The 23,140-nt window shown below is 42.4% G+C and overlaps 1 protein-coding gene across 1 annotated transcript in view; it reads left to right on the top strand.

Moving 5' to 3' along the window:
* Nucleotides 1-768: 768 nt before the first annotated feature.
* Nucleotides 769-23,140, top strand: part of dbndd1 (dysbindin domain containing 1) — a 35,882-nt gene continuing 13,510 nt past the window's right edge. Inside the window, exons 1-3 of the mRNA XM_078544465.1 lie at nt 769-1,213; nt 17,242-17,388; nt 22,564-22,704. Of these exons, the coding sequence (XP_078400591.1) occupies nt 1,183-1,213; nt 17,242-17,388; nt 22,564-22,704 (319 nt within the window). The 5' untranslated portion in view covers nt 769-1,182. The remainder of the gene's footprint in view (nt 1,214-17,241; nt 17,389-22,563; nt 22,705-23,140) is intronic.

The raw sequence follows: 23,140 nt of genomic DNA, 5'->3' as shown, positions 1-23,140 counted from the left end.
TGGGTGTTGGTAGTATTTATCTGATTGTCCTTTTACATTGCTGCACTGGTAGTTTCTGCAGCAGTGAACAATCTTTACATTCTTTTGTAGGAGAAAGGATAAAACGGAGGGGAGCTAGAACATAAAGTGTCTTGAAACATGTAACGTCAAAGTACCTTCATTAGATTGTATGGGTGTTGCATTATGGAAATACTAGTTTAGACGCACAGATTTTGATTAAGTTAGAATCGAGATTTAGGGAACCGTAGCCTTAAATGTTTTTATTTAAGTTATTGACCTTTATTCTTTCAAGTCTTTCACTCTTGCAGACGCTTTTTTTTTTGGTAGAGAAAAATCTTTTCCAAACCTTCTTCCTCAGCCAGACCATAGATAATAAATTGGAACAATCTGTTCACTGGGTAACTCAGAGTTCACATACAATCTATCCAAAATGCTATTTGTAGAATTGCGTTGCCTATTCCATCCAGGCACCACTTTTATATATTAGAGCACTGGCCCGGAAAAATATTAAGCATTTTAGGTAAAATGTATTACTGGCAGCTAAAAATACAATGCATGTGACTTTCAGCTGTAATTGCGAAATGAGATGACCTCTGATCCCAGGCTCTGCTTAACACACGTAACATTTTTACCAGAGAAAACTGTCAGAAAAAGCTGAAGAGGCGATGTTTAAAAAAAATCCCTGTGGGACAATGCAACAAAAGATGGTGTAGTCCATATGAATTATTGAGATAGTTTTCTTTTATGTTGAAAATCAGCAAATATTTTTCCCTCTTTCTGCACGACACCGCGATGTGCAACTAAATTCATTCCGTTTTTGTTGGCAATTCTAGTGAGGAATTATGTGATTCATTGAGTGAGATAGCGTGTTGAATGGTACGCCCCAGCCACAGTTTCTCTGGGCTGACTGCCAGAGACCGTCTGCAGTCTCTCATCCTCATTTGCAATGCAATGCTTACTTCGCACTGTAATCTCCCAATTTGCAATCTGATATGCTTGCATTGCATTGTTTTTCGTGCTGGTGCAATGCTCAGGTTTTGAAATGAGATGCTGCCTTTGAGATCCGGGTGGTGTTGATCTTTGGCACTACAACTGTGTTCTTACGGGCTCGCCTTTTTCTATCTTTTCTCTTCCTCTCTTAATGGTGCTTGCAAGAAGGTGGGATCGAGTCAGACTGTCTGGATGGAGAAACAAGGAGGGGCAGTAGCTCAGGGTAAGAAGCATCTTACACAAAAAAGAGTTAACCCTTTACTGGAAGTTCTTTGTAACCTGCAGAGATGAACATGTTGTATACATTATGTGATTAAATGCAATTTTTGCATTGACTGGAACTAAATCAAGAATATTTTAATTTATCTTGTCTGTTTCGCGCACGACCAAAATGAGGGAGTATTGTGCACCTAACCAGTGACAGATTTGTATCTTTTAATGTTCACTTATTACAAAACAACTACTCCGTAAACTTATTCCTAATGAATTCCTAGTCTAACATTGAGCTTAATATTTAACGTTGAATTGCTTGTTTAAATATTTAAATCTTATTCATATTTCATGTTTTTTTACAATTTCAAACAATAAGAATTGCCTTCCACAGATTTAATCCAAAAAAACTGTTCATATGCGACAGTTAACCCAGTGCATCACTGATTTCTAACAATTTGCAAATGATACATCTACTGAGGAATATTGTACGGCATCACTGCACCTATAACTACTCCTGAGTATTTGCGGCGTTCACTTTTTTAAAATTCTGTTTCATTCAACGTGTGATTTTTTAAAACACATGTTGACTACAGTATACGGACCGTTAGAACAAATGAATTAGAAAACCATGCTGGGCGCGGGGTGTGTGTGTGTGTGTATGTGCGGTTGGGTGGGTGGGAGAGGCGGAGACGGGGGACGTCTTATCCGGATCAATAAAACATTGATTTCTTGCTGATGTATGATTCTATAGGCACCACTAGTAGCCTCCAGTACTCATCACTTATTTGTCTGAACTTTGACTAAGGGTAGTGGCAAACAATTTAGCCACATGGGGCTCCACAGCTGAACCAAATTCCATCCTCACCCCATTTCCAGGCAGGTATACTTCAAGACTCAAGAGAAATGTTGGCTGATTTCCTTCTCTAACCCAGGACTACTGAGACAGATTGGAACCATTCAAGCTTAACTAATTAAGCTCAGATCAATTCTAGGGTTCCTTTTCAGTGTGGTTCAGGTACTCATTGACAAAACTTGCTGAGCCAGTCTATGATCAGAGGATTATTAGGCATCATTACTATCCACTGTCTCTACATTAGGTAGGAGGAAAATTAGTTCTGGTCTGTGTTTCCAATGACTGTCCTGTGACCCCTGCTGGAAGATCCATGTGTGGAAGTGGGAGGTGGAATTACCAGACTGGGTTTAACCAGGGCTGCACACCCCTCCATCCATCCACCTACCTCATCACAAGGAGGAGTAATCTGTTGATACTCACCTTCTTGGCTGCCTCACTGGCTGCATTTGGTGTCTATGGAACTGTACCCCAGGACTGCCAGCTTTGGTTGGAGGGGGGGGGGGGGGTGGAATTAGGTGAGACAAGGGAATATAACAGCGATTTATACAGTGCTTTAACAGAGTCTTACACAAATGGTATCTACTGCATTCTATTACTAAAGAATAACATATAGATCAAGCTGTGCATAAGACAAAGCCCTACACATGGATTGAATTCTTCATAACTGTATTGCAAGCATTGATCTCTGCTTGTGTAAGCAAATGCAGGGAGAAACAATGGCCTTTTCCCTTTTCACAGCCTTACTTCCCCCTCTGCCCTGAGTTCATGCTTGTACACAGCTGTGGGCCATACATTGTCCTCTCCTGCTAGTGGTGTCGCCAGGCAGCATTCAACAAATTGTGGTTCCTTCAGCTAAACATTAGGAAGACCAAAAGCATTGGCTTTGGCCCACTGCACAAATTCCATATGTTCACATCAACTCCACTCCCCCTCTTTGGCCACTGTATCAGATTGAATCAGAATATTTGCAATTCCAGTTTGACCCTGAGCTGAGTTTCCCCATGGCTTTCCCATTACAAAAACTCTGTAACATCACCTGCCTCCACCCCTACCTCTGCCCATCTGCCATTGAAAGCCTCACCCATACTTTTATCACTCCAGGATATCACTGCAGGAGTTCCTCAGGGTAGTGTCCAAGACCCAATCATCTTCAACTGCTTCACCAATGACCTTCCTTCCATCATGAGGTCAGAAATGGGGATGTTTGCTGATGATTGCACAATGTTCAGCACCATTCGAAACTCCTCAGATACTGAAGCAGTTTGTGCCCACTTCAACAAGACCTGGACATATTCAGGCTGGGCTTATAAGTGGCAAGTAATATTCACATCACACAAGCATCAGGTAATGACCATCTTCAAAAGGAGAAAATCTAATTATCTCCCCTTGAGATGCAACAGCATTACCATCGCTGAATCCCCCACCATCAACATCCTGGGGATTGCTATTGACCAGAAACTGAACTTGATTAGCCATTTAAATGCTGTAGTTACAAGAGCAGGTCAGAGGCTGGGAATTCTGCAGTGAAAATCTGACCTCGTCACTCCCCAGACCCTGTTGACCATCTACAAGGCACAAGTCAGGAGTGTGCTGGAACACTCTTCACTTGCCTGAATGAGTGCAGCTCCAACAACACTTTGAAAGTTTGAAACCATCCAGGACCAAAGCAGCCCACTTGATTGGCGCCCCGTCCATAAACTTAAACATCCATTTCCTCCACCATTGGTGCACAGTAGCAGCACTGCGTACCATCTACAAGATACACTGCAGAAACTCATCAGGGCTCCTTTGACAGTACCTTCCAAATCCACAATCTACATCATCTAGAAGAACAAGGGTAGCAGATGCATGGAAACACCACCACCTGCAAATTCTTCTCCAAGCCACACACCATCCTGACTTGGAACTATATCGCTGTTCCTTTACTATTGCTGGGACAAACACCTGAACTTCTTCCTAACAGCACTTTGGGTGAACTGCAGTGGTTCAAGAAGGCGGCTCACCACAACACCCTCTCAAAGGCAATTAGGGATTGGTAATAAATGCTGGCCTTATCAGCAATGCTCACATCCCAAGAACAAAGAAAAAAATCTCATCAGCCACCTATCCTCCATCCTCTAAACTTCAGATCATCAAATCTTTGTTGGTGACATTCTATCCTGCGCCAAGTCTTGCCATCAATAACCCTCATTTTAGCTGATGGACTTATGCTTTTGGTCTTCCAATGCCTCAAATTTTAAATTTTCTTTCCTTGTTTAAATCCCTCCATACATCACTCTTCCCTGTCTCTGTAAATACCCCAAACTCACAGGTTTGTCATGCATTCCTTCATTTGCCCCACTATTGGTGGCTGTGTTTTGAGCTATTGTATATTGCCCCTATGCTCTGGAATTACCCCAAATTCCTTCATCTCGCTCTTCCTTTAATCCCTTCTCTAATACCTTCCAAACCCTGGAGCTCCTTGCCTAACAGCACTCTGGGTGTACCTACACCACAGGGCCTGCAGTGGCTCAAGAAAGCAGCTCACCACCAGCTTCTCAAGGGCAATTAGGGATGGGTAATAAATGCTGGCCTAGCCAGCGAAGCCCACATCCCGTATATGAATTTTAACAATTGCCACTTCTGCTCACCACTTCAGTGGCTGTGAAGTGTTTTGGGACCTGAGATTGTGAAAGATGCTATATAAATGCAAATAAATTCTTTCTTAAAAAAATTATCAAGAGTTACAGGCCTGATAGGCAAAGTGTTGGATTACAGTTCAGTTCAAAAGTTGATCACAGCAAAGAAATCAACACATGTTCAATCAAATTAGCCATTGGCAAGACACCGCTAGCTTCATATATAATGGTCACTGGGATTGATCTGTATAATTTATGAACATTTCACTTTAAATAAGTTGACTTTTTCAAACTATACAAAATATTATAAGATATCTGCTATATTTATTGAGCATATATAAGCTAAAGTCAGCAAATCACTTCAAAGTAAGCCAGGCTAGTAAGAGGACGAATTTAAATTAATAAAAATAATTTAAGGTGTTCAGAATGCAGTTGACTGAGGTACAACAATAAGGGAGGAACAAGCTTTGGTGCTTGACTGTTTTAATGATGAAACTTAATTGAAGAGTAGATGTCAAACTCTGGAAAATATACTACAGAAATAACGAAATTGAAAACAAAGTCCTGACTAAATGTGCAGGATTTATACCCAATCTAAATCCAATCCTAGATTTCAGGCAAAAAGGCAACACAGTTGTGCATATGGAGGTCTCCAGTACACCCCAACCTTTCAGTGGGCGCCCTGAAGAAAAGCCAGCCTCACAAGAGGCACTTCTTATTCAATTTAATCTACTGCATTTGCTGCTCACGATGCGGTCTCCTCTACACTGGGGAGACTAAACACAGACTGAATGACCGCTATGCGGAACACCTTTGCTCAGTCCGCAAGCATGACCCTAACCTTCCTGTTGCTTGCAATTTTAATTCACCATCTTGCTCTCATGCTCACATTTCTGTCCTTGGCCTGTGTTATGATCCCAGCTGAGATTACCCCTGGACAAGCCTGATCCAAGGGTGGAACCCAGCTTGATAGGTTCTAACTTTTATTTAAAAACAAAAAACTGCGGATGCTGGAAATCCAAAACAAAAACAGAATTAACTGTTAAAAACTCAGAAGGTCTGGCAGCATCGGCGGAGAAGAAAAATGTTGAGGTTTCGAGTCCTCATGACCCTTCAACAGAACTGAGTGATATTAGGAGAGGGGTGAAACATAAGGTGGGGAGGTGTGGGGGGGGTGGGGGGGGGGTGGTTGTAGGGACAAGAAAGCAGTGATAGGAGCAGATAATCAAAAGATGTCACAGACAAAAGAACAAAGAGGTGTTGAAGGTGGTCATATTGCGGACAGACCGCAAGAAAGACCCAAACCTCCCTGTCGCTTGCCATTTTAACACTCCACCCTGCTCTCTTGCCCACATGTCTGTCCTTGGCTTGCTGCATTGTTCCAGTGAAGCCCAACGCAAACTGGAGGAACAGCACCTCATCTTCCGACTAGGCACTTTACAGCCTTCCGGACTGAATATTGAATTCAACAACTTTAGATCTTGAACTCCCTCCTCCATCCCCACCCCCTTGCTGTTTCTTCCCCCTTCCTTTTGTTTTTTCCAATAATTTATATAGATTTTTCTTTTCCCACCTATTTCCATTATTTTAAAATTTATACCTTTTATGCCATTAGTCTTTCCACCCCACCCCCACTAGAGCTGTACCTTGTGTGTCCTGCCATCCATTCTTAATTAGCACATTCGTTTAGATAATATCACCACCTTCAACACCTCTTTGTTCTTTTGTCTGTGACATCTTTTGATTATCTGCTCCTATCACTGCTTTCTTGTCCCTACAACCACACCACCCCCGCCCCCCACCCCCCCCCGCCCCACCTTAAACCAGCTTATATTTTACCCCTCTCCTAATATTACTCAGTTCTGTTGAAGGGTCATGAGGACTCGAAAGGTCAACTTTTTTCTTCTCCGCCGATGCTGCCAGACCTGCTGAGTTTTTCCAGGTAATTCTGTTTTTGTTTCTAACTTTTATTTGTTTGTTTAAAGACATGGAGAGTAGCTACTGAACAGATTCACCAGAGTCAGCTAATTAACTTTTAACAAAGGCATAAAACCTTTATTAAACAAGAGATGAACTATATTACAATACCCCTTCACCCACAACTATACCTTTACAGATATAAACATATTTGTAAGGATAACACAAGTTACAAAAGCTATCTTATACTTTAATGTCCACAGTAAGTACACAGTCCATGTACCAATAGGCACCCTGTGGTCAGACATACCACACTCTGAAACCAAGTGACAGATGCCACCTCAACCAAATGTTATGGATCTCTCATCAATTGCCCCCAGATGCTTGTCACACATGAGCCAACCGGCGTCACTGAACTTGTTGTTCACACGAGGGTTTCCAACCTTCAGTCTCCAAGAACTCACTTTGGAATCTTCTCTCAAACCGACACTTCTTCTCAGACGCCTTCCGCAAGGGTTCACCTCCAGGGTTTCAAACTCACCTTCTGATGTTCCTCTTCCCTGGATCACCACATGCATTCAAGCTGTCTTCCATGCACTCTCTCTCTCTCACTGGCTCAGCTATCAACGGTACACGCTATTTCGCATGCCCATAGCAAAGAGTTACTGACCTCCAATTGTCTCTTTGGACCTCCTTGCCTCTTACAAGCTGTTCTCATTTTAAATCTGCTTTCTGCAGCTTTTCTCTTTAAATATGATGTTTTGAGCCTTTCTCTCCGCCCCTCACTCTTAACTTCACTAAATAGGACCTTTTCCAGATTCCTGTTCTTCCTTTGACTAGATGGTCTGCTTGGGACTTTCCCCTGTTCCACTCCCCTGGATTTTGGGGACTTTTCTTTTAGCTTGGGACTGACTATCGGAACCTTCTAGGTGGCTCCTGCTTGGCAGCTGACTTCAAAACTGAACTCGAAACTGCTTTTCTAGTTCTTTCCATGTGTGTCTGTGGGAGGGACCTGCCTCCCTGGCCCCCTGTTGCTAGGCAACAGCACTTTTTTTTTCTATTTTTGTTTGTTTAATTTAGCTTACAGTCGTAAAACTATCATTTGGTGAAACTAAAACTCAATTTGACCTTTCTTAACACATAGGCCAGAGTTTTACAGTTGGCGTGCGGGCTCAGCAGGAGCGGGCGGGGGTGGTTGGGAAGCCGACTGCTGCCCGCGATCGGCTCCACACTGCCATTTTATGCGGGTGGGCCAATTAAGGCCTGCTCTGCGTGGATCGCGAGCGGAGATGCCTCAGGAAGATTGAAGCGCTTTTTAAAAAAATTAATAAATACAGTAAAAATTGAATGAAACATGTCCCCTCGTGACTGTGTCACATGAGTTGGTACACATGTTTAATGTCAAAATAAAGATTTTATTTAATTAGTATTAGCTTTAGGAAACCTCATGCCGCTCATGGATGAGGTTTCCTAAAAAAAATGTAAAGGCCGCTTGGCCTTTTTGCCTGCCTGCCAACTGTTAGGTTGGACAAGCAGCGTAAATTTCAAGTTAATTAGGTCCTTAATGGCCTTAATAGGCCTTTAAATTATCAGCGGATGTGCACTGGACTCCAGTGTGGGCCCACCGGACGAAATATCGCACAAGTGCACGGTGATGTCAGGATGCACGCCCGACGTCATCGTGTCATATTTCGCTCCGGCATATCAGGTGCGCGCCCGCACGCTGAAGGTAAAATTCTGGCCATAGATACAGAAATAAAAATCAAACTTAAACTTTAAAGCTAAACTCATTCCTAACACCTGCAAGTACCAACATAACTTACTTAAACTGTCTCTACTTCCTAACACCTGCTACAGTGTTCCAGTGAAGACCAACGCAAACTGGAGGAACAGCACCTCAGCTTCTGATTAGGTACGTTACAGTTTTCTGCACTTAACATTGAGTTCAACAACTTCAGAACATGAACTCTGTCCTCCATTGATTTTTTTCCCAGCCACCGCCCCCCAACACAACAGGGTCAGTCTGTAACGTGTTCTTATGTTTTGCTTTCAGAGAGTGCTGACCCTTGTTCTGCTATTAACACATTCTGCTATCTGACCTTTGTGCCACTATTAGCACCTGCCTCAGTCTTTAACACTATCATCACCACTCCCTTTGTTTTGTGTGCAAGACATCTTTGTCAAATCTCTCCTGAGCTCCCAACTATCCCTGACTTACTTTGCTCCACTGCCTCGCTTTAACAGTATAAAACCCATCACACTTCTACCTCTCTTCAGCTCTGAAGAAGAGTCATATGGACTCAAAATGTTAACTCTGTTTCTTTCTCCACATATGCTTCCAGAATTTTCTGTTTTTATTTCCAGCATCCGCAATATTTTCTTTCATTCACAAGAGGTGTGTCTTTTTGCCAAAACCTCTCACATCAGGGATTAAGCAGTTGGAGATGAGTATGTCTGGTACAAGATGTTGGAGTTTGTTATTACTGGTCCCTGGACGAGGTCCCCCAATTTGTTATGGTCCCAGATGAAATACCCCAAATTGTTATGCTCCCGGATGAGGAGGGATGAACTGGCTCCCTTTATTCAATCCTCCTGTTTGGTCGCAACAAAGTTAATTTAAAAAGGATCTCTTCCCTCGTGGATACCTTTTCCTAGTCCAAATGTATTTATGTTTTAGAAAGAGCCAATTTAACCAGACTTTGAGTCAAAGAAAGTGAGAAGTTATTAGTTACCAAAAACCCGAGAAAAAATAATAGAAACGCAACTCACATATACACAGATTAGAAGTGAGAAGTTGAGTGCAAAAATAAAAGTTTTTTAAAAATACAAATCAGTCTTTGGCTTGTCCGTGAGGAGTAGGAGTGAGGAGATGAAACGTTGCAACCGTCAAGTTGGGTGATGCCGGTAGATCTGACTTTTGCAGCTGAGCAGTTGGTTTGGAGATACTTGGTTCTGCAGGTTGGCTGAAGGATTTTTCCTTTTTCCTTTTTGACTGTGGCTTGTTGACTTGTGAAATGCCTCCAGCAAGCTGCAGAGATGCCTAGCTGATGTTCTTCAGCTGTGACCATCACAGCACACACTAGCACAGCAGAACTATAACATCAGAACTAGCATGCACAGATCGGATTTGCAGCTGGCTTTTTAACCCCTTTTCTTGTGTATTCCTGGAAGGGAAAATAACCATGTGTTTCGCCCAAAATCTGCTTTCTTTCAACTCAGATCAGTTCCACATTCTGGGATATAACACAACAGGAGATGGTTTCTGCTGAGCTGATCTCCATTGTCTCCACAACCACAGGGGATTAGAGTTCAGTCTTTTGCATTACATCTCTTCCTTTGAAGTGTTTTTGTCTGAAGTAGGCCTTTACACCTCTTTAAGTGTGATATTCCATTCTTTGGACTAGTTGATCAAGCCTAATCCACATAGGAATTTTCTAGCAAGTGGTTACTTTACAGTCTCAGCCAGCTTTTGCTTGTATGCCTTTTTTAAAAAAACACATGTCTTCCTCAAAAAGTTCAATATGCCGGTAAGTAATTTGGGTTGTGATCCACTGTCATGATAACTTGGACACCTGGAATATTGAAGTGGCTGGTAAGTTAAAAGCTGTTCTATGCAGGTCCTTTAAACATGCTGAAGGCAGATGTTTATTACACTGAGACTTGAACTACAGCTCTTAGGAGTTATTGACCATGAAACATGGCTGCAGAAAACCCAGTTTTTCAGTGCCCCGAGTACTATTTTGCATCCAAAACATGCACACATTTCTGGTGCTAGCAGCAACAGAAGCCATTTTGGTGAGAGCACAGGAAGCGTCCATCGGAAGTATGCAGATTGTAATGTCGATCAGCGTGTAAAACTGATTTGATGCCAGCACTTCTGTTTTAGAGTTCAGCTATTCAGCTCTCTAAACTTTGCACAGCTGAACACACAAGAGCTGGCTATTGCTGTGATTGTAGAAGTGTTTTGTGGTTTGCAGATTTGTCTAAAGTTGCTGAAGTCTACAGGGACTGGCATGACACGTGAAGAACTTTGTCCTTGCTTCAAGATTTCTGCACAAGCCACTTGCAGCCATGGGTACAATAATTTCCGTCTCCCTTGGACTACAGGGAGAATGAACAGCGGCAACACAGCTGCGCAAGCTGCTGAAAGAAGGAATGATAAAGGTGTGGTGCATTAAGCAATGTGTGAGGCTATTGGTGCAATTAGTGGGATATGGCATTTGAAGGCTCATTCACTGAAGTTGACTACACATCGAACTTCTGTGACACTGCATCCAGGTCCTGAGGGCTACAGTACTGCCACGGCGATATGGTTCTAGTGCCTTTGCAGGGCTTGTCTGGAGGGCCTCCTGGCCACGTTAGTAAAAAGATGGATGCTTTCTTTTTACCTGGGTAGTGCAGCAAGAGTGAATGCTGAGAAGTCTAATACCTTTATTTCTTCCTTCAGGAAATAAAGTAATTTACAAGCAAAGCAGGTTTAACAGATTGAGTATAACACGTGTAAGCATGTGTGCTCTTGCTGTACTGATTTTCAAAGCACAAGGTGCCTCTGTTTCTACCATTCTTCTTTCTTTAGCAGGCTTGTATCTATCTTCTTCCCCTTGACTGGCTCCCTTTACCACTTAACCTTTCCCTTCAGTAATTTCCATTCCTGACCAAAGCCCAGGTTATTCTGCACATATTCTTTCCTCTTATTTGTGTGTTCTCAACTTCCTATCTGTCTGCTCTCTATTTGAAAATTGCAAAGCAGCACTACATCTTTAAAAACTCTTCTATCTTTCAAACTTTTGCAGCCAAAGGCTTCTTCCTGGAAAACTTTCAAGTCTGCCTTATTCACTACACTACAGTTCAACTAAATAAAACCTTATCTTGCAGTAATGTTTTCTATTCTATTTTCTAAGCTAGCTTTTAAATGTACCGGCACCTGCTCCAGCCAGAGTGCACCACCCCTTTAAGAAGTGTAGGCTAGCTTCAAGTAGTGCGGGCTGGCTTGAATTTGCGTTAGTCCTTTCAATGTTTTGTGCTCCCTGCCACGGCGTGCTTCCGTTCAACAACGTGCTTAGCACTCGCTGCGTGCTACAAATATTTAAATAAACAGGCAGCATGAAGTTTGTGTGCTGCCTGCATCAGAAGCAACAGACATGGTCAAATCGTGTGTTGCAATCCCCGGGCCCTTTTTTGAGGAGTTACCGAATTTGGCGGCTGGGTGTGAATATGTGTATGGAATTATCTAGGGTTAAATTAACAGAGACCAAGTTCTGAACTGTTCCTTCTCTCCTCTACAACTATTGTGCTACGGAATCATTACAGAAGGTTAATCCTCAGCTGATAGGTACATCACAGAATCAGCAAAGTTATATGCGAGAAATATAAATGCATAATCATCTTGGAGCAGAAAAGGGGCAGTTCACTAGCAAAGGCTAAGTAAATGGGTGTACTAAAGAGTTCACAACATTTGGTATATTAAGGGGTTCTCCACTAGTGACTAAATAAGTCCTTCACAGACGTGATGCATTCTGGCTTGTAGCAGAGTAGGGTAGGGGTTAGAATAGTCAATTAATCTACCCAACAAAAAAAAGATATCCCCCTGTCTCCTATCTGATAATTATCAAAGAGCATTAGCAGTAGCTGTTGAGAAGACTGTGGCTCTCACTGTCCTTTTCAAGTATAGAGCAACAAAATTCTGCTTTAGTTCTGTCAGCATCACTAAGATCTGTACTTGCTAACATTTATGAATGTGGTTAACAATGTGATAATGACCAGGTATTGGCCAGGACACCAGGGATAACTCCCCTGCTCTTCTTCGAAATTATGCTATGGGATCTTTTACATCCACCTATGCAGGCAGATGGGACCTCAGATTAACATCTCATCTGAAAGATAGCACCTCCAACTGTGCAGTGCTCCCTTGGTACTGCACTGAACTGTCAGCCTTGATTTTATGTGCTCAAACTCTGGAGTGGGACTTGAACCCAGAACCTTGTAGTTCAGAGGCAGAAATGCTATCAACTGAGTCACAGCTGACACAAAATGGGAATCAACTGGGTAATAAATTAAATATTAAAATATTCTTTCATACAAATTATAAGTTCCATGATGCAATTTAAGAAAATATTGATTTCCTTATTTGATGCAGGTCAAAGGACTGTTTCCCCAATTTTAATTTTTAAAAAAATCCTTTCATGGGATGTGGACATCGCTGGCAAGGCCAGCATTTGTCGCCCATCCCTAATTGCCCTTGAACTGACAGGCTTGCTAGGCTACTTCGGAGGGCAGTTAAGAGTCAACAACATTGTTGAGGATCTGGAGTCACATGTAGGCCAGACCAGGTAAAGATGGCAGAGTTCTTTCCCTGAAGGACATTAGAAGGATGCTACAAAGTGTCAGCAAAAATTATATGCAAAATAAATGCACAATAATTGTGAAACACAGGATCGACAGTTCACTATCACAGCAAGATAAAACCATTAAATGTTGGGAAGTCATAGTAGTCCATCAGCATGTGTAAAGAGAAAATAAGTAGCTAGAGCAGTTGTCAAAATGGGCAATCACACATGACAAGCCTCATACAATTCTTTGTTTGTGGTAATAGATACATTAGATGGGGGAAATGTAGCGGATGTATTGTACCTGATCTTCAGAAAAACCTTTGACAAGGCCTCACATGGAGAAGCACTAAAGAATAGTAAAGGCTATGGAGTGAGAGATTGAATAGCAAACTGGATTAAAAATTAGTGAGAAGGGAGAAAACGGGGGGTAAGGCCCAGACTTTAACTCCTGGCAAGAAGGACGGAAAGAGAGGCCTAAACTTCCCTTGTGGGGCTCCAGTGGCTCTGCAAGGAAAAGTGAAAAGTATACTTTCCTAGACCTCGTCATGTCCCAATCCTCTTTTGATCTGGCTCAGCCAGGTGGGAAAACTGCAGGAGCTTCCATACTCAGGTTGGAGTTAAAATTGCAGTAAGGACCTATTGATGTAATTGAATCATAATCTGCAAATTTAAAAATGGATTTGCTGCCTTTGGGCACGCAGCATAGCTGCCCATCCAGAAACCTGTTAACAATCATGGGATACAGAAGGCTCAACGGTGGGTAGGTCACCTGGGTGATTTTAACTGCCCATCTGCCCAGTTTCCGCTAGGCCAGTTTTCCCACAGTGGTTGAGTTTAGATATTGATATCCCACAGGATTCAGTTTGGGGTCACTTCTGTTCACTGTATATATCTGTGAATATCAACGTGGATACAAGCCTAAGGGAAGTGGTATCAAAATTTACAGAGCTACAAATATATAAAGCTTAGTTCTTTTGTAGACCAAAGGAAGCTATAAAGAGATATTGACAAGACGAGGAAGGAATTGACAGATAGAATTCAGTATCAATAGGTGTGAGATGATAAATTTTGGTGAAAGAAACAAGAGCAAACATTATATGATGAATGGAAGTAGGCTCAGTGCTATTTCCAGTAATTGAGTAGTCTGGAGCTAAGGGCCATGGATATAAGATTAAATGTAAAAGATTTAGGACCGAGAGCAAGATAAGTCACTTTACATAGAGGGCTGGATTTTCAGCTGGGTGTGCGGGCGCGTGCCTGACACACACACGAGCGTGAAATAGCACTCGATGACATCAGGCGATCGTCCCAACATTGTCGCGCACTCGTGCGATATTTCGGTTGGCGGGTGCGTGTGGGAGTTGGCAGCGCACCCGCCAACAATTAAGAGGGCTGTTAATTATTTTTAATTCATCCACGGGATGTGGGCTTCACTGGCTGGGCCAGCATTTATTGCCCATCCCTATTTGCCCGAGAAGGTGGTGATGAGCTGCCTTCTTGAGCCGCTGCAGTCCATGTGGTGTAGGTACACCCACAGTGCTGTTAGGGAGGGAAGCCCATTAATAAATTAATTAAACTGAACTTTTCCCTGCCTGTCCAAACTTTACGGTTGGCGTGCGGGCAAAAAGGCCAAGTGGCCTTTGGATTTTTGAGGAAACTCATCCATGGCGGAATGAGGTTTCCGATGTTAATTAAAAATAAAATAAAAATGTTAAAATCTAATTTTTAACATGTCCCTGCTCATGTTACAGAGTCACGTGAGGGGACATGTTTACCTTAATTTTAAAATCTTTATTTTGAATGTTAGAAATCTTCAGCTCCCTGAGGCAGCTCACTGCCTTCGTGGAGCTTTCACTGCACTATCCCCTGCATATGCGCTGACTTCTGCACTCAGCCTCCTCCCCACCATTCCCCCACTCTGGCAGTGCTGAGGCTCCCAGTGCGCATTTCACTCTGGCTGGCCGTTAATTGGCCAGCCAGCGTGAAATCGCGGGCAGGGCCCGATTGCGGGTGGCGGTCGGTTTCACGGCTACTCCTGGGCCAGCCCACCACGCCTGCCCCTGGGCCCGTCCGACAAGGTAAAAATCCTGCCCAAGGAGTTGTGAGGCTGTGAAATTCAAGTCCAGCATTAACGGTTGAGGCAGAAACCAGGTCAACATTCAAGATTAAATTGGATGGCTGGATGAATGGATATGGGAACAGGAAAGGTAAATGTGATTAGGACTACTTGTTGGTGTGGAAGATAATTGCTGACACACACACTGGGTGGGCTGAATGGCCTGTTTCCATGTTGTAACTTGGGTCTGTTTCTATGAGCCAACATTTTGGGTTTAGACCCATTTGTCAGCACTAGAGATCATGATTACCACTATGGATTTCAGAGAAGCAGACAGCTGCTGCTGGAACTTCACAGTACAAGGGGACATATTGCACACCCGTGCTGTGGCCTGAGGGTGATAACAAATTCCTCACATTTTATGGCAAGTTGTACTGCTCACCATGCACTCGTAGTGTTCCTGCTATCTGCCTATCAACTAGTCAGGGGTCAAACCCATGTTTCCAAATTATTTAATGACCAACTAACAAAGTCCTTCTTGGGAACAGGACTTAAGGAGGCTCTATTTGTGGTCAAGAAGGTTCCAAATTAACAGACTAGGGATGGGAGTATAGAAGCATGTCAACCCTCACTGGTAAGCTTGATAATCTGGCGCCTGGATCAGGTGAATTGCAGTACTCCAGGATGCTGTTGATGATTGACCAGCCAACGCAGCTCCTTAATGTGATCTGGAGAGACAAATCTAATTACTGGGGGTGAAGAATCTTCCCACAGTTAGAATACTCCAACTTGCTAACAGTTGGGTTTAAGTAAATAACTAAGCTATGTCCTTTGTGATCATTCTATATTAGGTAAACACAATTCTACCTATGCACATTTCTCAGTAGCTTGGTTTGGGGCTATAAGTGTGGTGCTGGTTTTCTTTCAGTTACCTGTTAACAAAGGAAAAAAGATACCAAGGACCTACACCTGTATTTTCTCTTTAAGGATGCTGTCAAATCTTAAGTGTTTGTCCAGTATTTCACAATTTTAGCATAATCATTCTTTTCTTTTACTATGAATACACTGACATACTTTTTACATATTTTAGCTGAGGTGCTCTTAAAGGATTACGATTTTACTTCAGTGATAATAGGTTTGTTAAACTCTGAAGCACATTTGAAGTTCTATCTCTGGTAGAACTTAACATTATGATAAAAGAGAGATTGTTTTTTATGTTTTTAGTAATTACTGCCTGAGGCAGTGGAACTTTAATAATATCTGATTATTTTTTGTTTTTAGTAACATTAAAAACAGTACAGAAGAAAGAGAGGTTTTTTTGGCCCTGTATACTGCTGCTTTTATCATCTACTCAGTGTGGTTTTGTTTGTTTTTCTTTTTGACTTTAACATAATTGAATATTCTTTACTGTGAATTGTTTTTTAGAATGCACCATCTCTGAAATGTGAGCGGATTCTATTTGGTCTTTTCCTTCATGCCATGTTGTATAGTTATTTATTGGCAACATACCATTGTGCTCTTGCTGCCAAAGCAGCTGTCAATATTTAATGAGGTATGAGCTGAGAAATTAATTAGTTACCACCCTTACCAGATGGAGGCAAGTCAAACAGCAATTGCTTTACACAAATGATTTGTACAGTGAAATCTCTCCATTTGGACACACTATATTAACACACACGTACATATTCTTTCGGCATAAATAAAAGTATATACATAAATACAAGCATTCACTTTCGAAAATAGATAAGACATACTTTACCCCCTCCTTACAAGCTCAAATATTTAAATGCATACATAGCTCAATACATGCATATATTTAACACACACACACACACACAGTATAACTGCATTTACCCTCTACGTGTGCACACATATAAATTCAGTCTACATGCTACCAAGAACCACACTATGATTTATAGAATTCTCTCCACAGACAAAGCCAGACATAATCAAATATGCCTGTGTTCTTGCTCACTTTCAGACACTCCACAAGCAAATATGCCCACATTCCACTAAATGCACACATACACAATTATATATACTGCATGCACCTTACATATCTTTACATAGATAGAGACACATACTGTAATTTTTTCACATTTGGTGTGACCACAGAGGGATTATTGACACGGAAGAGGAATTTTAAATGATGGTTCGGAGAATCAAGAACCAGTTTAGGGCAATGAGGATGGGAGTGGTGGGTAAAAAGCTTTATGCATTTTTAAAGTAACGTATTTTCCTTTCTCTCACATTCCCCTGATCTAGGAGAGTTTGATAAAAGCAAACAGAGTCCAAAGAAACCAAAGGGTCAAGAAGAGTCAGCGAATTCAGAATCTCGGATTGCCCCTGCAGATGACGAGGACGGAATCCCAATTTCCACATCAGGACTGTTGCAGGTGGTGGAGAGAAGGCGTATGTATTAACTGCCCTAATATATTAACTTGCTTTTTTACTACCTGAAATGCATCCATAACATTCTGAATCTGATTATATAATTAACTGTAAAATGAACAAAGTCCTTCTGGTTTATAAACATTTTCAGTAATGTTCCAGTGCATAATATATGCATTAATGCTTTTGTACATTGTGCCATGAGTTGGTGCAATGCAGATTTTTACTCCCAGTTTTCCAAACAGTCGGTTTATAATCTTATTCACCATTTGGAAAAGCTGTGTTAGCAAACAAGAAATAAGGGAAAATTTGCAGGTATATTAATCCAGTCCAACCTCAGATTGAAAGCCATTTTGGCAAATGTTTGGGAATAGTTTATCTGCTTGCCCATTGGTTTTATGTTTGGGAAACATAAAAAGAGGGAAACGTTTTATATCTTGTTCGATTATAGAATCTTAGAATGATACATCAGAGAAGGAGGTCATTCAGCCTCTCATGCCTTTGTCGGTTCTTTAAAGAGCTATCCAACTAGTCCTACTCCCCCGTTCCTTTCCCATAGCCCTACAAATATTTTTCCCTTCAAGTGTTAATTCAATTCATTTTTAAAGTCATCATTGAACCTGTTTTCACCGTCCTTTCAGATAGTGCATTCCAAATCACAGCAACACACGGTGTGAAAAGAATTTCCTTATGTTACTTTTGGTTCTTTTGTTAATCACTTGAAATCAGTGTCCTCTGGTTTTCAACCCTTCTCCCACTAGAAACAGTTTCTCTTTATTTACTCTATCAAAACTATTGACAATTGTGAACTCCTCTATCAAACGCTCCTTAGCCTTCTCTGGTCTGAGGAGAACAATCCCACTTTTTCCAATCCATCCACATATCTGAAGTCCTGACATTATTCGAGTAAATACCCTCTGCACCCTCTCTAAAGCCCTGACATCCTTCCTAAAGTGTGGTGCCTAGAATTGAACACACTGGGCTGTAACCTCCGAGCTTCCCAGTGCAGATTTGGGGGGTACCCCAAAGGTGTGCAGGGGAATCCCTCTGGGAAGTTCCCAGGTAAGGGTTTGCACAGCAATTGCCCAGAAGTGCACACTTCCACTGGACAATTGCGCTGCGCTGAGAACCATCCGAAAATGCAGTTTAAATCGCAAACTTCAGTTGGCTCCGCTGGGGTTATACCAACAGTTACTCAGAAAAAGTTAGAAGAATTAAAACCTCTTCTAACTTCTGGGTAACTTTTGTAAAGACCCAGACCAACCCCATGGGACTCCCCCCACAGCCCTGATTCCTCCACAGGACTCCCCCCCCCCCCACCCCCAACACAGCCCCGACACCCCAGGGGACTCCCCCACCCCTGACTAACCACAGACCCCCCACAGCATTCCTCACCTGACACACCCCCCCCCAAACCCCATGCTCGACCCACACTCCCCGAATGTCTGACCCCCCTCCCCAGCCCCCGAATGTCTGGCCCGCTCCACCCCCCTCCCGAAGTCCGACCCCCGCAGCCCCCACCCTGGCTATCCGACCCCTCTGGATGTCCTGCCCCTCCAGATGTTCCCCCCTCCCTCAACCCCTCTGGATGTCCTACCCCTCTGGATGTTCCCCCCTTCCCCAAGCCCTCCGGATGTCTGACCGTCCCCCCAGCCCTCCGGATGTCCGGCCCCCCCAGCACCCCCACCTGACTTCCGAACACCCCTCCCCACAAATCCTTTTCACTTACCTTAGGCACTTACATTCTCCCTGGCCTGTCACTTTCAATAGGATGCTTAAACTTACCTGCTTTACAGCAGGTAGTGCTTCAGTTCAACAGTGCTGGACTTCGATGCTGTGCTGCCTGGATCTCACCTGGCCGGAGCTGGAAGGTCGGGTGAGATAGGCACGGAAGAAATTTGGTGTAGGTAAGTGGGCATAAAGTGCTAATCCGACGCTGATTGCCATTCCCAGGAAGTTACATCCCAATATTTCAGCTGAGGTCTAATTAATATTTTTAGAGGTAAACTATTCAGGCTAAATTCTTTAGTATTTTTGTAGTTCATATAAATTAATTTTTGGATAATTATAATGAGGAGGTCTTGTGGCGCAGTGGGTGGCATCCTCGCCTCTGAGCCAGAGGTTCTAGGTTCAAGTCCTACTCCAGGAGTTGATGGCCAAGGAAGGTATGTCCGTAATGTGGCAAAATATGCTTCAACATGTAAATCCTTCCAACATACCCCCAAGGCGGGTGATAAGAGTGGGAGAGATTCCTGGTCAGCTGTACGATGGAAAGAAAATTGGAGCCATCACTACCCATAGCTCCAGGACTACAACACAGCAACTCAAACTCTTTGGGGACCAGCAGGCTCAGTTGGCTGGACAGCTGGTGCAGATCAGATTGGTGCCAACAGCACAGAGTTTGATCCCCATTCTGGCTGGGGTGGATTTGGGACCTCCTTCCTTGCCCTTATATTGGAGGTCATGGACATGAATTGGAGAACTCATCAAGAAGAATTATATTATTCTGCAACACATGATTTATAAAATGAAATTACAGTACCGAAAGAGGCCACTCGGCCCGTCGTGTCCATGTTGACTCTCCGCAAGCACAACTCACTTCGTCCCACTCCCTTGCCTCTTCCCCGTAACCCTGCAAATTTTCTTTCTCTTCAGATAATTATCCAATTTCCTCTTGAATACCTCGATTGAATCTGCCTCTACCACACTCTCAGCTAATATATTCCAGATCCTAGCCATTCGCTGCGTAATAAAAGTTTTTCCTGATGTCACTGTTACTTCTTTCACCAATCACCTTAAATCAATGTCTTCTGGTTCTCGATCCTTCCACCAATGGGAACAGTTTCTTCCTATCTACTCTGTCCATACCCCTCATGATTTTGAACACCTCCATCAAATCTCCTCTTGGCCTCCTCTTCTCCTAGGAGAACAGTCCCAGCTTCTCCAATCTAGCCATGTAACCGAAGTTCCTTATCCCTGGAACCATTCTTGTGAAGCTTTTCTGCACCCTCTCTAATGCCCTCACATCCTTCCTAAAGTGTGGTTCCCAGAACTGAACACAATACTCCAATTGAGGCTGAACCAGTGTTTAATACAGGTTTATCCTAACTTCCTGCTTTTGTATTCCATGTCCCTGCTTATAAAGCCCAGGATCCCATTTGCTTTATTAACTGCTTTCTCAACCTGCCCTGACATCTTTGATAATTTGTGCACATAGCACCAGGCCCCTCTGTTCCTGCACCCGCTTTAGAATTGTACCCTTTATTTTAAATTGCCTCTTCTCATTCATCCTACAAAAATGAATCACCTTGCAGTTCTCTGCATTAAATTTCATCTGCCGCTTGTCCTTCCGTTTCACCATCCTGTCTTGAAGTCTATCATTATCCTTCTCACAATTCACAAAACCTCAAAGTTTTGTGTCATTTGCAAATTTTGAGATCACACACCCCAGTTTAGATCATTAATATATATATCAAGAAAAGCAGGGATCCTAACACAGACCGCTGGGGAACCCCACTATGTACCTTGTACTAGTTCGAAAAACAACCATTCACAACTCCTCTGCTTACTATCACTCAGCCAATTTTCTATCCATGCTTATACTGTTGCTTTTATTCCATAATATTTTATATATATATATAAAAAATTTATTATATAAATTAATAATGCTCAGGTCACACATTTTATTTTGGCATTGATTTCTGAACTTTCAACTCCTGTCCTTCTCCTTTCTCAATTGAAAGCAAAAAAAAATTAACTGACATTTAGAATCCTCCAGTCCATACTGGCTCTCTGCAGAGCAATCCAGTCAGTCCCATTCCCCAGCTTTATCTTCGTAGCCCTGCAAGTTTATTTCCCTTCCAGTTTCCATTTGAAATCATTGAACGTCTTCACCTCCACCACAGTCCTAGTCAGTGAGTTCCAGGTCATTAACACTCATTCTGGAAAAATATTCTTCCTCACATCCGACCTGCATCCCATGCACAAAACCTTAAATCTGTGTCCCCCTAGTCCTTGTACCATCAGCTAATGGAAACAGCTTTTCTTTGTCTAGCTTATCTAAACCTGTCATAATCTTGCACAACACTATAAAATCTCCCCTCAATCTCCTTTGCTGCAAGGAGAGAAACCCAAGCTTCTCCAACCTACTCTTGCAGCTAAAATTCCTCATGCTTGGAACTACTCTGGTAAATCTCTTCGGTAAGTATTCTAGCCTGTGGGGAGTTGTTGATCCCCTTTTCAATATGATAGAACCAGAACTCAACGTGCATTCACGTTAAGTAGATTCTGATAATGGCACAGGAAAGGCATCAGCATGCTGGCCAATTCCTCCATAAGGGTCATATTATCCTCTTCCAAGAGCTGACAGGCAAATTATACATCACTCAGCATGATAGTTACTACCACCTTCAAATTAAACCCTTTGTCTAGCATTTATCAACACTGCCGAAACACTGATTTATCCAGCCTTCTCTGGAGTTGCACCTTCACTAACAAAATCCCACAAATACATCTCCTCTTTTTGCACTATGTCTGCCTTCAAATCAAAAGGCAGTGTATAAAGTCTGAAAGGGGCTGGGAACAAGAGATAGGGTGACAAGATAGAGGAGAAGTGGAAAGAATGCTAAAAGGGGCAGAACCTCACAACTGTCATGCAGCAGAGCGTGTGAGGGGTCAGTTCACTTTCATACACTTGGCTTACTGCACCCCAAAGCGCCTCACAATGAATGACCATTAGAGGAGCTGAAGTCAGAAGGGTACACAGATGTACACACACTTCTTCTATGAACCATTTTGGGCAGCAGTCTGAGATGCTGCAATTCTCCTGCAGACCTGTGACTAACCACTGAAGAACACATCTCTGCCCCCTGACATGCAGGCTAGCACAACTTAGCTACAAGGAGATAGATTTCCTATCCCCTGTCTCCCATCACAGTGAAGTGCAGCACAACCCACAAACAGGTGGGTGAAATAGACAAGATAATTCCAAAAATAAGCAAATTCTGTTGGAAATCATGCTTCTATGGCATGGTGTCACTCAACATTCTGCACAGAATTCAACTCTGAGCAATGCTACACCCACTAAAATCTGCATTTTATGTAAAAATATTTTATAGATACCAGTAACTTTTGAGCTTGACTGCTAAGGTCCTCCTAGCATACCAAGAATTTTCTTTTATGTGTTTGCATTCACAGAGCCTCTCAGCAGTGTCTCATCTCTTGAGGTACACTTTGACCTCATGGATCTGACTGAACTCACAGACATGTCCGACCAAGAACTTGCAGAGGTTTTTGCTGATTCTGATGATGAGAATCCACCGTACGATTCATCTACAGGTCAGTGTCAGTGAGCACATGCTGAGATGAAGACGAGCTCTCTAGCCCTGCTCAGTGCTATTCCATTCTGAAAATGAAGAGGAAATAGACGTGAAACATAATGATTGCATATTTGATGACTGAATTAAAATTAGAACTAAATTTATATGAAGACTAAAACTCAAGGGAAAAGATTTGAGATAAATAAATTAGATCAAAATTATACTTATTTGTAGGATTTAAACAACATAGCTAGTGATCTGTATCTTTCAAAACAGATGTTGAAAATTAAAATGTTTGGAGAAAGTATTCCACAGAGTCAAGAGTTTTGAAATAGACAAGTTGGCCCAGCTGGTCTCTACTAGTGCTTAACCTAACCTATTCCCACTCCAATAATCTCTTCTCCTTCTTCCTTGTACAAATCTTAATCATTATTTAAGCAACAGTTTATTTCTCA

The sequence above is a fragment of the Cetorhinus maximus genome, chromosome 6 (genome assembly GCF_964194155.1).
Source record: "Cetorhinus maximus chromosome 6, sCetMax3.hap1.1, whole genome shotgun sequence".
In the NCBI taxonomy this organism is placed as follows: domain Eukaryota; kingdom Metazoa; phylum Chordata; class Chondrichthyes; order Lamniformes; family Cetorhinidae; genus Cetorhinus; species Cetorhinus maximus.
This window is presented reverse-complemented; position numbering and strand designations above follow the sequence as displayed.